General features: G+C 38.6%; 1 protein-coding gene across 1 annotated transcript in view; it reads left to right on the top strand.

The window, feature by feature from the left end:
* The window catches only part of CACHD1 (cache domain containing 1), a 236,150-nt gene that overhangs the window by 127,025 nt on the left and 93,665 nt on the right, over positions 1-15,460 (top strand). Inside the window, exon 4 of the mRNA XM_010840232.1 lies at positions 4,544-4,692. Coding sequence (XP_010838534.1) covers positions 4,544-4,692 — 149 coding nt within the window. The remainder of the gene's footprint in view (positions 1-4,543; positions 4,693-15,460) is intronic.

Here is a 15,460-nt window from a genome sequence, read left to right as displayed (position 1 = left end):
TCCAACATCACAGTTCAAAAGCATCAATTCTTCAGCCCTCAGCTTTCTTTATAGTCCAACTCTCACATCCATACATGACCACTAGAAAAACCATAGCCTTGACTAGATGGACCTTTGTTGCCAAGTAATGTCTCTGCTTTTTAATATGCTGTCTAGGTTGATCATAACTTTCCCTCCAAGGAGTAAGAGTCTTTTAATTTCAGTGCTGCAGTCACCATCTGCAATGATTTTGGAGCCCAGAAAAATAAAGTCAGCCACTGTTTCCACTGTTTCCCCATCTATTTCCCATGAAGTGATGGGACTGGATGGCATGATCTTAGTTTTCTGAATGCTGAGCTTTAAGCCAACTTTTTCACTCTTCTTTCACTTTCATCAAGAGGCTCTTTAGTTCTTCTTCACTTTCTGCCATAAGGGTGGTGTCATCTTCATAACTGAGGTTATTGATATTTCTCCTGGCAATCTCAATTCCAGCTGTGCTTCATCCAGCCCAGCGTTTCTCCTGATGTACTCTGCATATACGTTAAATAAGCAGGATGACAATACACAGCCTTGACGTACTCCTTTTCCTATTTGGAACCAGCCTGTTTTTCCATGACCAGTTCTAACTGTTACTTCCTTACCTGCATATAGGTTTCTCAGGAGGCAGGTCAGGTGGTCTGGTATTCCTATCTCTTTCAGAATTTCCCACAGTTTATTGTGATCCACACAGTCAAAGGCTTTGGCATCGTCAATAAAGCAGAAATAGATGTTTTTCTGGAATTCTCTTGCTTTTTTAATGATTCAGCAGATATTGGCAATTTGATCTCTTGTTCCTCTGCCTTTTCTAAATCCAGCTTGAGCATCTGGAAGTTCACGGTTCACATATTGCTAAAGCCTGGCTTGCAGAATTTTGAGCGTTACTTTACTAGTGTGTGAGATGAGTACAATTGTGCAGTAGTTTGAGCATTCTTTGGCATTGCCTTTCTTTGGGATTGGAATGAAAACGGAAAACTTTTCCAGTCCTGTGGCCACTGCTGAGTTCCCCACATTTGCTGGCATATTGAGTGCAGCACTTTCACAGCATCATCTTTTAGGATTTGAAATAGCTCAACTGGAATTCCATCACCTCAACTAGCTTTGGGTGATACTTCCTAAGGCCCACTTGACTTCAGATTCCAGGATTTCTGGCTCTAGGTGAGTGATCACACCATCATGATTATCTGCGCTGTGAAGATCTTTTTTGTACAGTTTTTCTGTGTATTCTTGCCACCTCTTCTTAATATCTTCTTTTTTTGTTAGGTCCCTACCATTTCTGTCCTTTATTGAGCCCATCTTTACATGAAATATTCTCTTGGTATCTCTAGTTATCTTGAAGAGATCTCTAGTCTTTCCCATTCTATTGTTTTCCTCTATTTCTTTGCATTGATCACTGATCTTTCCTTGCTGTTCTTTGGAACTCTGCATTCAAATGGGTATATCTTTCCTTTTCTCCTTTGCTTTTTGCTTCCCTTCTTTTCACAGCTATTTGTAAGGCCTCCTCAGACAGCCATTTTGCTTTTTTGCATTTCTTTTTCTTGGGGATGCCTTTTACAAATAAGTAAAGAGCCAGATTAGAATATCATGATGAGCTAGATCTGACTTTTTTAAAGTTAGAATTCTCTAACTGTGTAGAAGAGACACTTGGGTATTTCTCAAGTGTTTGTATGTTTGAATGTATGTAAGAGAAAGACAAATGTTTGCATTTTTTCCTTCATTTTTAAAGTGAATTTGTGACGATGTTATTTGGAATTTCAGTCCTTTCAAGCACACTTTATTCTGTTACAGAAAATTTGTTCCCAAGGGCAGTCATGAACTACACTTGTAGGTGGGAAATTCGTGATATTTATTTTTGAACTTAAAGTTAAAAGACAGAATTTGTTCTTAATGGAGTTTCAGAAATACATGTTTATTTTTGAAGTAAGTATCCCATGTTTTTAAAGAGGTTGTGATCCTTAGACCAAAAGATAAGGTTGATGATTCTCTGGGATAATTTTTTTTTTACCAAGTATTTTTTGTAAGTGCAAATTATTTAGTTTTAGATTTAATGAACATAAAATTGCATTTCAATAAATATAACAAGATATATTACATAGAAAAATGGCCATAAAATCTTTGTAAACTGTTTACTTAACATATGTGTATGAGTGATTAATATAGACAGTCATTATTCATAGTTTTTTCTTCAGTTATAACTAAGCAAAAAGTTACATGCAAAAAAAAGTGTTATACATTTTTTGCACATTTTGAATCAACACCATCCAAATCAATATTCATTAACTATTTTTATCTGCCATCAATGTTAGGCAGTGTAGTAGTTGATGAAAATACAGATGAACAAAAACATATGTAGTACCTGCCCTTACAGAGCATGCAGTCTAGTAGGGTAACCAGATGTCAAACAGATGATAGCATAAGGGGAGAGTGCAGAGCACTGTAAGAATATACATTAGGTTTTTAAGCTTGACCTGTTACTGGGCTTCCCTGGTGGCTCAGTGGTAAAGAATCGGCCTGCATGAAGGAGACCCAGGTTCAACTGCAGGGTAACGAAGATCCCCTGGAATAGGAAATGGCTCCAGTATTCTTGCCTGGGAAATCCCATGGACAAAGGAACCTCGCAGGCTATACAGTCCATGAGGTCACAGAGACTCTGACACAAATGAGCAACTAATACTGCTGCTGTCTCTCATCCTCAACTGCCCATTAAAAATGAGAGTCTAGAAAAAAAGGTTTGTTGGATTAGTGCAAACTGCTGTACAGCATATCTGCTAATAATGAATGGTGATATCTCTGTATTTAGGCTACATTTTGAAGAACTACAGGCATATTTGATGGCTTCTTCCATGTCACTTTGGGAAAGAAAAACCAAAGAATGAAATAGAAATGTGCAAATGTTGAAATTTTTTACACTTTTTTTCCTCCTTAAGGTATCATTTTGAATGGATGGAAAACTAACCTAGAAGAACAGTTTGGGACCTATTGGCTGGATTACAAATTGGGCTAATTATCTTTGATTTTTCTCTACATTAGGTTTCTCAAATGGGGCATCGTTGATTTCTGGGGCCACATAATTCCTGGTTACCAAGAGTTGTTCTGTGCATCACAGGACATGTAGGAGGATCCTGGCCTCTACCCACCATGCGCCAGTATCATTCTCCACCAAATTATAACAACCAAAATGTCTCCAAACTTTGCCCAGCGCCCCCCGAGAGGCAAAATCACCAGTGGGACATTTAAACCACGTCTGTACATTTTATTACAAAGACCTCAACAAGAATAATGTATTTTTTTTTTTAATTAGTGAAAACTCTTAACTCAGGGAGTCGAATTACAGGTGGGCATGTTGGTTTTTGAGACACACAGTTCCTCCTTTGAAAATGCTGAAATGAATTTGAGCAACTTATTATCACATTAAACATTACACTCATACTCTCTTTCTGGTGTCTGGACATTTTTCTAAACTTTATAGTGTGTACAACATTTAACAAGGTTGAGAACCTCAGTTATTTAATTGAAACTCTGGAAGTGCCAGAGTGTCACTGATACAAAATCAAAATTTAAAAGCAACTTGAAAGGAATAAATGAAGATATTCTGATTTGGCTCCATGTTCTCAGCTTGTAAGCTACCGGATTGTGTGTGATGCATGACCCAAAGGAGATGATTAGTTCTCCTCTAGTGTGCTGGTAATGAATAGCTCTACAAAACCAATTAGCTATAATTCTATCAGTCATTTCATTTGGGTAACATTTTGTTTAAGGGGAAGAAAAACAACACTTGTTTTCCTTGGAGATCTGTAATTAAGCTGTGATATTTGGTGGGGACAATTGAGGAAAAAGCAGTATGCTTAGCAATTTGCTTTTGCTTTTCCCATATGAAAGTGTATTATGATGTAGTGGTCTGTTAAGAAAGACATTTGCCCATGTTAAATGTATAACAGACCAAATACAAGTCTATTTCTAACTATATATATTTTAGTTTATATGGATGTCTGCACTGTACAACTTCAGAGATTCTCCATTCACATGGAAGGCTGTGAATGGTGCCCCCTGGAGCTGTGTAACAGAAAAGACTAAATATCATTTCCCTTACTGTACTTTCCTCCTTAAAAATCTGTGTGAATCCAGAACTATGAGTAGTGGCATTTCTTTCTTCCAGTCACTATTTTGCTCTGTAACCCCTAACACCCACTGCCATGTCAACAATAATATCAATAGGCTGTTTTCTCCACCCAGGGCATTTTTATGGATCGGTATTGTTCTATCTGAATTTGAACACATGAGTAGTTCTTAATGTGTCTTTATCTATTATAAGATAGAAGTTATTATATTACCACAGATTAAGTATTCTTCTGTGACTTTTGGGTATTTGGCAATTTTTATTTAACTTTACATAATGAAATAAGACATGAATATGTTTTTGTTTTACCAGAAGTATAGACAGCTTGTGACAAAAGTTAATGTATAGTTGAAAGTACAATGGGTTGATGTCCTGGTCTTTTGATTGATTTTGCTTACTCTCATCCCACAGCTAGCCAAAAAAATCCGAGAGAAGTTCAACCGTTACTTGGATGTGGTCAACCGGAATAAGCAAGTTGTAGAAGCATCCTACACAGCTCACCTGACCTCTCCCCTAACTGCGATTCAAGACTGCTGTACCATCCCACCTTCCATGATGGAGTAAGGCTTGGAATTTTTTGTTGTTTAAGCCAGGAATTGAACTGCCTTCCATTCATATTTAAAATACCTATTTGTTCATTGCAAAATGTATTCCTATCTTAAATAAGCCCTTTACTTTTATATAGACAAGTAATTTTTAAAGAAGTGTGACTATATGCAGGAAATTCCTGGATCTTCCCTGCTTACCTTTTTGTCAAGCTGGAGACAAGGTTCAGAAATACCAAATATTGTTTGAGTCCAGAGTTGACTAAGTCTTGAAAATTGCAAACATTTTTTCATTTGTTAACTAATGGGTCATGAATAAGATAGTCTCATTGACTGAGCTGATTTGCCTAATTTAAGGGTCTGCCTTTCATCCTTGACACATTAGTAGCAAAAATTCCCTCATCAGTCCTGGGTGTTCATTGGAAGGACTGATGTTGAAGCTGAAACTCCAATACTTCGGCCACCTGATGTGAAGAGCTGACTCATTTGAAAAGACCCTGATGCTGGGAAAGATTGAGGGCAGGCGAAGAAGGGGACGAGAGAGGATGAGATGGTTGAATGGCATCACCGACTCAATGAACATGGGTTTGGGTGGACTCCGGGAGTTGGTGATGGACAGGCAGGCCTGGCGTGCAGCGGTTCATGGGGTCGCAGAGAGTTGGACATGACTGAGTGACTGAAGTGAACTGAACATCCTTTATAGTGTCCTTAAAACTACCAAGGTAGATATGGCTTCAGATAATATTGAAACAGAATGGTTGAGGATATTTTTATTGACATAGTGATATTTGTATCTGGTTGAGGATATTTTATTTATTGGCGTATGTGTGTGTTTGTTGCTCAATTGTGTCTGACTCTTTACAACCCCATAGACTGTAGCCTGCCAGCCTCCTCTCTCCATGGAATTCTCCAGGCATGAACACTGGAGTGGGTAGTCATTCCCTTCTCCAGGGGATCTTCCCAACCCAAGGATCAAACTGGGGTCTCCCACATTTCAGGCAGTTCTTTACCATCTGAGCTGTTCATTGGCATAGTGATATTTATATCTGGAGGGGTATAGGGTTATATGATGCTGGAAATTGTAGAGGGAAGAACAGTTATTTCCAGGTACAAAGATTTTGACTTGGTCTCTAATTAGCTGAGTAGCCATAATCTAGTTACTTAACGTTCTATTTTTATATGCAGTTTTCTATCAGTGGATAATAATCTTCATGATACCAAGTTAGAATTGGCTATTTAGAATGACTAAAAGAAGTTAACATACTCTAAAATTATGAGTGTAAAAGTTACCATATCTAGTGTGTATCACTCTTCTTTTTGCATAAGCGCTCTTAAAGCTATGCAAAGGATGAAAACAACACAATTCTTTGGTAGTTAAATGACCCTTTGCTTCCTACAAAGAGGTTTTTACTTATTGTATTTTCTTGGTGGGCTATGTAGGTAACCGAGCATCCTCAGATCATTTTATTTCTCTGTATGATGTTAAGATGAGACTTTCTCTCTGGCTTACCTGTGTGCATAGTAGCTATTTACTAACCTAAACAGAAAGTATATACATTTTGGAATGAGACTGTCCAGATATGAATCTTAACTCCAGGAGCTGGTATTCAGGGGGTCTCAGATAGGTGACAGCTTTAACTGAGCCTTGCTTCATCCCTAGAATGGAAATAATAATGGATATTTCACAGGATATTATGAGCATTTTTTTGAAATTGTATAAGAAAGTACTTTGCAAATTGTAATGTTCTGAGCAAATATATACTTTCCTATCATAGTGAACATTTCATTTTTTGTTTATTAGGTTTAATCAAAGAAGAAGTTCTTTTTTTTTATAGTCGGGGCATCGGTAACTTAATGTTTTCAACAATTTGCCTCTAATCTAAAAATTAAATAAGAGTCCATTGGGCTTTAAACCAAAGAAAAAAAATCATTTCCTGACTGAGGAAAAAAGATAGGATAGTAAGGGAGAAGTCCTTACACCTTACAGCGTAGCTTAAAACACTGGTTCTCAACTAAGATGATTTCCACTCCCCTTCATCCCCAGGGAGATTTGGCAGTATCTGGAAACATGTTCAGTTGTCACAGTTGGAAGGTGGAAACAGTTGCTCCTAGTGAGGAGAGGCCAGGGATGCTGTAAACTTCCTGCAATACACAGGACAGTCCTCCAAAGAATTGTCTGACTCTCAATGTCAGCAGTGCAGAAGTTGCCTCAAAAATAGGGGATCTTCATGAAATTTCTAAGTAGAACATGGCTCTAGGTGAAACAAAAAGCTTGAATTGACTGACGTCTACTTGTAAATCTACCCAATATGTCACCTTTCCATTTTTTTCCCACCTCATGAATTTCTTTTAATGTTTCAACAGGCAGTATAACCATTTGTCTCACTCCATAGCTTCCTATCACCTCTTTTTTTCCCCCCCTCCTTCTTTACCTTTGCCCCTGGAAGAATTCATTGTTCCTCATCTTTGTTCCCATAGTGAGTTTCTGTCACCTCTATTACGGTGCAGAACTGAATGGACCACATGTTGTTGGTAGGTACGCCTCCCCTGCTGTTCTGGGCAGGGATTACAGCTCATCCATTTTCATCCCAGTGCCTCACAACTGGGTTTGATTACTATGTGCTGGAATCTGAAATGACTTGAATATGGGGATGAGTCAGGGGTGAGAAATTAAACTATTATTGGGTGGGACCAAATACTGAACATAATTAAATAGTGAGAGCAAACCGTGACACAGCAGAGAAGTGCTCTGGTTCCTCAAAGCAGAGAAGTGTACCAGATGGATGGCTTCACAAAGGATTCTGTGTGTATATTGGGGAACCCCTTTTCCATTCAGTAGTTAGGACTCCACACTTCCATTTCCAGGGCCACAGGTTTGATCCCTGGTAAGGAAACTAAGACCCCTGCAAGCTGCATGGCATGGGGAAAAGAGGTGTCCCTCTCGGACCTAGGGATTATCATACTAAGTGAAGTAAGTTAGAGAAAAATGAACACTACACAATAGCACTTACACGTGGAATCTAAAAAAATGGTACAAATGAATTTATTTACAAAACAAATACACTCACAGTCATAGAAGACAAAGTTATGGTGACCAAAGAGGAAAGGGAGAAGGATAAACTGGGAGTACGAGATTAAGAGATACTGCGGCTGCTAAGTCGCTTCAGTCGTGTCCGACTCTGTGCGACCCCGTAGACGGCAGCCCACCAGGCTCACCCGTCCCTGGGATTCTCCAGGCAAGAACACTGGAGTGGGTTGCCATTTCCTTCTCCAATGCATGAAAGTGGAAAGTGAAAGTGAAATCGCTCAGTTGTGTCTGACTCTTAACGACCCCATGGACTGCAGCCCACCAGGCTCCTCCATCCATGGAATTTTCCAGGCAAGTAAGAGATACTACCATGTATAAAATAAACAACAAGAATTTACTGTATAACATAATACCTTGAAATAGCCTATAAAATGGAAAAGAATCACAAAAAAAGATACATATCTGAATCACTTTGTACACTTGAAACTAACACAATATTGTGAACCAGCTATATTTCAATTTTCTTTTTTAAAAAATGTGCATCTTGTTTGATCTGGTCATTTGGAGGGATATTTCAAGAAATAAAGACATGTTAATAAAGATAAATTTGTTTTAAAAGTCATTGTAATGCCATTTGGAATAGAGAATATTGTAAATATTCTAAATTTCTAATAATAGCTAAGTTAAGGAAATTATATCCCATGCATAAAAGTGATAACATAAAATGTAACCATGCCATAGAAGAGAATATTCTAAAAAAAAAAAAAGAGAATTTTCTGCCTTGTGAAAATGGTGCTACATGCTTACACACACGTATACTTTGAAGGTTTAGACAGATTTACATCAGAATGTTTTGGAGTAAAGACAGTGATTTACATTTTGAATATGCTGAGATAAGGGTTGAAGTCTGAAATGCAGGTCATCCAGACATTTGGCAATAACCAGTGATCTGCCTTTAAGTGAATATAATAAAATATAAAGTGTAGTTTCTGCCCTCCAGGAATCTGTCATTTAGTTCAGTTTGCCATCTAAGAGACTTGAATTACACTCCTAACATGCGGGGTAAGCAGGTTGGTACTCCTCTAAATGCTGGACTTGTGTTGAAAGCAGAAACACTGGGCAGCTGCATTGCAGTCTTCTCTCCTCGCTTGGAGTGGTGACAGAGCCAGAAACTGCCATTTGGGGTGAATCTTGTACAACCAGAGCAGTTCTCATGATAAAGCTAAGCAATCAGAAGATAGACGGATGGCAAAAAACATGTTCCCTCTAGCAACATCTTAAACAAAGATCTGATCACAACTGTCTGTAGCTGAAAATGGCAAGTGACAACTACCCTTCTCGTAGACAGAGTCTTCTTGGCTTAGCAAAAGGCTCTCGTACCAGGGAATGTATGTAGGAATTTTTGCAGTGAACACTGAGCTGATGCTTTTCTAGCCATTGACTAAACACAAACACTTGTTAAAATTAAAAGGGCCTCTTACCTTTTTAATGAAGGTTCAAATATGGGAAGAGTTAATAGTAAGTTACTGCCGTAAACCAGGGTTGGAATCCTTAGCTGCCCCTTTTTTCAGTTTCTCATAAAATGCTTTAGTCTGCATTTTCTAACTGTTGTGTTATCCTATTGAGGACATTTTCAGTTCTCTCTTTCTTATATTTCAATCCTTCTGAAAAAGTCTACATTTTGAATCTCAGGGAGTTCATGTTGGAATTAAATGCAGAAAGGAAGAACTGCCAGTCTTGGAAAGCAATTTAAGAACATGACTAAAAACAGTTTATATTATCCTCTATGTCAAGATAATGTTTTTTCTCTTATGGAAATAACATAAAATTTATTTTTAAAATGAATACACCTAAATTTTAAAATGCATTAATTTAAATGAAAATATTAAGTGAATGTAACCAAAGCCTTAAAGATGATTGACATAAATAACTACTGAAGTTAATGAAAACTGGACTGAAGATTGTTGAGAAAAATCCTTCTAAATTGTAAGATTTTACCATTCTATAAAGCAAACTCTTTATACCCATGAACTGGCCACATGCATATATGATAATATTGCCATTAAAGTAAACGTAAGCAACTGGACTTGAAATAAGGGATTGCTGCTTTTACATCTGGATCTCAGCATTCAAAAAACTAATATCATGGCATCCGATCCCATCACTTCATGGCAAATAGATGGGGAAACAATGGAAGCAGGCAGATTTAATTTTCTTGGGCTCCAAATCACTGCAGATGGTGACTGCAGCCATGAAAGTAGAAGACACATACCCTTGAAAGAAAAGCTATGAGAAACCTAGACACTGTATTAGAAAGCAGACACATCACTTTGCTGACAAGGTCCATATAGTCAAAGCTATGGTTTTTTCCAGTAGTCATGTATGGATGTGAGAGTTGGACCATAAAGAAAGCTAAGCGCCAAAGAATTAATGTTTTCAAATTGTGATGCTGAAGAAGACTCCAACAGAGGATGAGATGTTTGGATGGGATCACTGACTCAATGGACATGAGTTTGAGCAAACTCCAGGGAAGCCTGGTGTGATACAGTTCACGGGGTTGCAAAAAGTCAGACATGAACAACATTCTTAAATATATAGGCCCTGTAAACATTTTAAAAAATGTAGCACTGACCCAAGAGCACTTAAGGTACTTATTACTAACATTGTGTCTGTAGCCCATTGATCTTGCTTCTCCAACTTTATTAAAGACAAGTTAGTTACCCGGCCAATATTTTTATGATTCATTTTCTTATCCAATTACTATTTTATTTTTTAGGCCTAGAATTTTATTTTTACTGATGTATAATCCATATTTGATTTTTGTCACTAAAACTTGATAATGATTTTTCTTCTTTTTTTTCCTTTTGAACACACCACGGGGCACATGGGGTCTTAGTTCCCTGACAGGGATCAAGGCCATGCACCCTGCAGTGGGAAAGCAGAGTCTTAACCACTGGACCACCAGGAAGTCTCATGATAATGCATATTTTTAAAAAAATAAGATAAAATGCCCAGCTCTGAAGAGAGAGAATATTCTTTTATACAATATTCTGCAGAATCCACCCTGAAGCTTATACTGTGATGACTACAGACAGAACCTGCAAAGCAGCAGAAAATTGATTTTTCAGGTGATTTTGATACTTTCATTCTCAGACCAGTCAACTTTTCTTACACAGGAGTCCTTAAAATTAATTATTTTGTACAGAGTCCTGTATAGTGATTTGATATTCCATTAATATTTACTGAAGGAATGATCTGAAGAATTGATGTTTTCTTATGGTGGGGGCAGGCTATGACTTAATCTACAGCAAACTCATTTTCAATGGTATCACGTTCAGTTCAGTTCAGTTCAGTTGCTCAATCGTGTCCGACTCTTTGCGACCCCATGAATTGCAGCACTCCAGGCTTCCCTGTCCATCACCAACTCCCGGAGTTCACCCAAACTCATGTCCTTTGAGTCGGTGATGCCATCCAGCCATCTCATCCTCTGTCGTCCCATTCTCCTCCTGCCCTGGCAATAGTCAGCTCCCGTGAAGAGCAGCTCCCTTTGAAGACAGGGCCTGTATTCTCCCCTTCACCACAGTCTCCACTACTCCCTATTGCTTCACACCCAACACATTCCCCTAACAATCATTACCTACTGGGCCCACATTAGCATGTGATTTTGCAACTCCCAATCTGAGAAGACTATATAATATTAATAAATTTTATAAGTGTCTTAAGCATACATGTTGTTCTGTCACATTTATATATAGTCACCTTTTGCATATACCAAAAATATCTATTTCTGAAACCTGCCACAGAAATGGGAATGTGCTCTGCACATCTGAAACTGTTGTTTAGTCACTAACCCTTGACTTTTTTTTATAAGCCAGTCAATAATCTTGTCTTCAACATCTCTTAATTCCATTTTTCTCCTCCTCCCTTCCTCAATTTCTTCTGTAGGTGTTCCTGTCTCGTGGTGTTCTTATTTTTTGTTTTCAATGTCTTTATTTAAGAAGACTGGAAGAGTGCAATGGATAAACCAGGGAGAAAATACTGGGAGATGAATTCAGATTTTTATTCTTTTTTGTGTCTCCAAGTAGAAGTCAGTTCTCTTATCCTCACTCAATTAATGTTGGCTAATTGAATAGTTATTGTGGGAATAGGCACTAAGGCATTTGTATGTTCACATTTTAAATTCCTGAAGTATTGTTGACATGGGAACTAGAATAAGTTAGAGAGTTATTTTTAATTTTGATGATTAACATGTTGACTCAGAATGTTCAGATTCCTGTATTACTCTCCTTAGGATCCTCTAGGGACTTCAGAGCATGAGATCACAGTTTATGATTGCCTTTTTTTTTTTTTTTTTGAAGGATAATTGCTTTACATAATTTTGTTGTTTTCTGTCAAGTCTCAACATGAATCAGCTGTAGCTATACATATATCCCCTCCCTTTTAAAGTTCCCTCCCATCTCCATCCCCATTCCACCCCTCTAGTTGATACAGAGCCCCTGTTTGAGTTTCCTTAGACATACAACCAATTCCCATTGGCTATCTATTTTACATATGGTAATGTAAGTTTCCTTGTTACTCTTTCCATACATCTCACCCTCCCCTCCCCTCTCCCCATGTCCATACGTCTATTCTCTGTCTGTTTCTCCATTGCTGCCCTGTAAGTAAATTCTTCAATATCATTTTTCTAGATTCTGTATATAGGCATTAGAATAGGATATTTATCTTTCTGTTTCTGACTTACTTCACTCTGTATGATATGTTCTAGGTTCATCCACTTGATTAGAACTGACTCAAAGATGTTCCTTTTATGGCTGAGTAGTATTCCATTGTGTATGTGTACCACAACGTCTTTATCCATTCATCTGTTCATGGATATCCAGGTTGCTTCCATGTTCGAGCTATTGTAAATAGTGCTGCAGTGAACAATGGGATACATGTTTCTTTTTCAATTTTGGTTTCCTCAGGGTATATGCCTAGGAGTATGATTGCTGGATCATCTGGTGGTTTTATTTCTAGTTTTCTAAGGAATCTCCATACCATCTTCCATTTGCTTTTTTTTTTCCATTTGCTTTTTTTAAAACTGAACTGAAACATGAGCTTTGTTTCATGTTTAAAAGGAGGGTAAGCCTCTTTTTCGGAGAAGGCAATGGCACCCCACTCCAGTACTCTTACCTGGAAGATCCCATGGACAGAGGAGTGAGTTGGACACGACTGAGCGACTTCACTTTTACTTTTCACTTTCCTGCATTGGAGAAGGAAATGGCAACCCACTCCAGTGTTCTTGTCTGGAGAATCCCAGGGACGGGGAAGCCTGGGGCTGCCGTCTATGGGGTTACACAGTTGGACACGACTGAAGCGACTTAGTAGCAGCAGCAACAGCAAGCCTCTTTTTAAATATTTCATTTTTAAATCAATTCAGTCTCTACTGTGGTAGTAAAAAATATCTTAAGTGGTAAGGATATTTTTCCTTTCATTTTCAATTCAGCTGAGATATAGATTATATCATAGGAATATGGTCTTAAGACCAGATGGCCATCTGCTCTACCTGTTTGCTATATGATCTTAGAAAATTCACCTAACCTTTGTAGTCCTTAGTTTCTTCAACTGTAAGCTGAACAGTTTCCACTATACTCCAGATAGCCAATGCTCAAGATTCATTATGGACAACCTTTCCTGCTGCCCAAATTTGTAAATTCTAGATTGATTAGGTAATTTTCTTCATGCTTTTGAGAGCTATCTGGTGGGTGGGGGCGGGGGTGGTTGAGATGATATTATGCAACAGGACCTACAAAGGTTACATTACTTATTCATTAATTTAAAAAAGTAAACATTTATGCAGGTCAGGAAGCAACAGTTAGAATTGGACATGGTTCTAAATAGGAAAAGGAGTACGTCAAGGCTGTATATTGTCACCCTGCTTATTTAACTTATATGCAGTGTACATCATGAGAAACTCTGGGCTGGATGAGGCACAAGCTAGAATCAAGATTGCCAGGAGAAATATCAGTAACCTTAGATATGCAGATGACACCACCCTTATGGCAGAAAGCAAAGAAGAACTAAAGAGCCTCTTGATGAAAGTGAAAGAGGGGAGTGAAAAAGTTGGCTTAAAGCTCAACATTCAGAAAACTAAGATTGTGGCATCCAGTCCCATCACTTCATGGCAAATAGATGGGGAAACAGTGGAAACAGTGACAGACTTTATTTGAGAGGACTCCAAAATCACTGCAGATGGTGACTGCTACCTAGAAATTAAAAGATGCTTACTCCTTGGAAGGAAAGTTATGACCAACGTAGACAGCATATTAAAACGCAGAGACATTGCTTTGCCACCAAAGGTCTGTCTAGTTAAGGCTATGGTTTTTCCAATAGTCATGTATGGATGTGAGAGTTGGACTATAAAGAAAGATGAGTGCCAAAGAATTGATGCTTTTGAACTGTGATGTTGGAGAAGACTTTTGAAAGTCCCATGGACTGCAAGGAGATCCAAACAGTCCATCCTAAAGGAGATCAGTCCTGAGTGTTCATTGGAAGGACTGATGTTGAAGCTGATATGCCAATACTTTGGCCACCTGATGCGAAGAACTAACTCATTTGAAAATACCCTGATGCTGGGAAAGATTGAGGGCAGGAGGAGAAGGGGACGACAGAGGATGAAATGGTTGGATGGCATCACCAACTCAATGGACATGAGTTTGGGTGAACTCCAGGAGTTGGTGATGGACAGGTAGGCCTGGTGTGCTGCAGTCCATGGGGTCATGAAGAGTCAGACACAACTGAGCAACTGAACTGAACTGAAACATTTATGAGATGGTTTATGAGAGAAGCATTTCAGCTGAGTCTTGGCGTAGGAAAAGGATGTTCACATATAGAGATATGGAGGGAGAGCTTTCCAGGAGAGGAAGGTCAATTTAAAGAAAGCCCCACAGAAGGAAATGGCCAGGAGCACTGATGAGGACCTTGTATTGGGACAAGTGATGGAAAAGGCAGCTGAGAAGTTGAATTAATATTAGATCATAGAGTACCTCAGATACTAGAATGAATAACTGAACTTCTTTCAGGAGACTTTAAGCTTTATAAATGAAATGAAGGACAATTCATCTCTTGCTGCCATGTGTCTTTAACACATAGTAGACACTCAGCAGGGCTTCCCAGGTGGCTCAGTGGTAAAGAACCCACCTGCCAGTGCAGGAGACACAAGAGACATATGTTCGATCCTGGAGTCAGGAAAATCCCCTGGAGGAGGAAATGGCAACCCACTCTAGTATTCTTTCTAGGAGAATCCCATAGCCAGAGGAGCCTGGCAGGCTACAGGCTATAGGGTCTCAAAGAGTCGGACGTGACTGAACGTCTGAGTACTGTACTGTAGACACTAAGTAAATACTAGTTGTTTGAATGAGAGAATTTAACATTTTAGAAAATAAATGATGATCCTCTTTTAGGAGATTTTACTTGTTTGCCATGTAACAACTAGAAAACCTAGTCTGATTTCATTTACATATGCCATGAACAAAAGGGGCCTGAACTTGTCTGTTGGTGCTGGCTATGGCCTGCACACCACTATTGGGTGTTGGGAGAGGGAGGAATTGAAGGTAGTTGTATTCAAGCTGGTTTTAGAAAAGGCGGAGGAACCAGAGATCAAATTGCCAACATCTGCTGGATCATGGAAAAAGCAAGAGAGTTCCAGAAAAACATCTATTTCTGCTTTATTGACTACGCCAAAGCCTTTGACTGTGTGGATCACAATAAACTGTG

Source organism: Bison bison, unplaced genomic scaffold (assembly GCF_000754665.1).
Source record: "Bison bison bison isolate TAMUID 2011002044 unplaced genomic scaffold, Bison_UMD1.0 scf7180017846569, whole genome shotgun sequence".
Classification (NCBI taxonomy): domain Eukaryota; kingdom Metazoa; phylum Chordata; class Mammalia; order Artiodactyla; family Bovidae; genus Bison; species Bison bison.
Note: the sequence above shows the minus strand (reverse complement) of the source record. Positions and strands in the feature narration are given on the sequence as shown.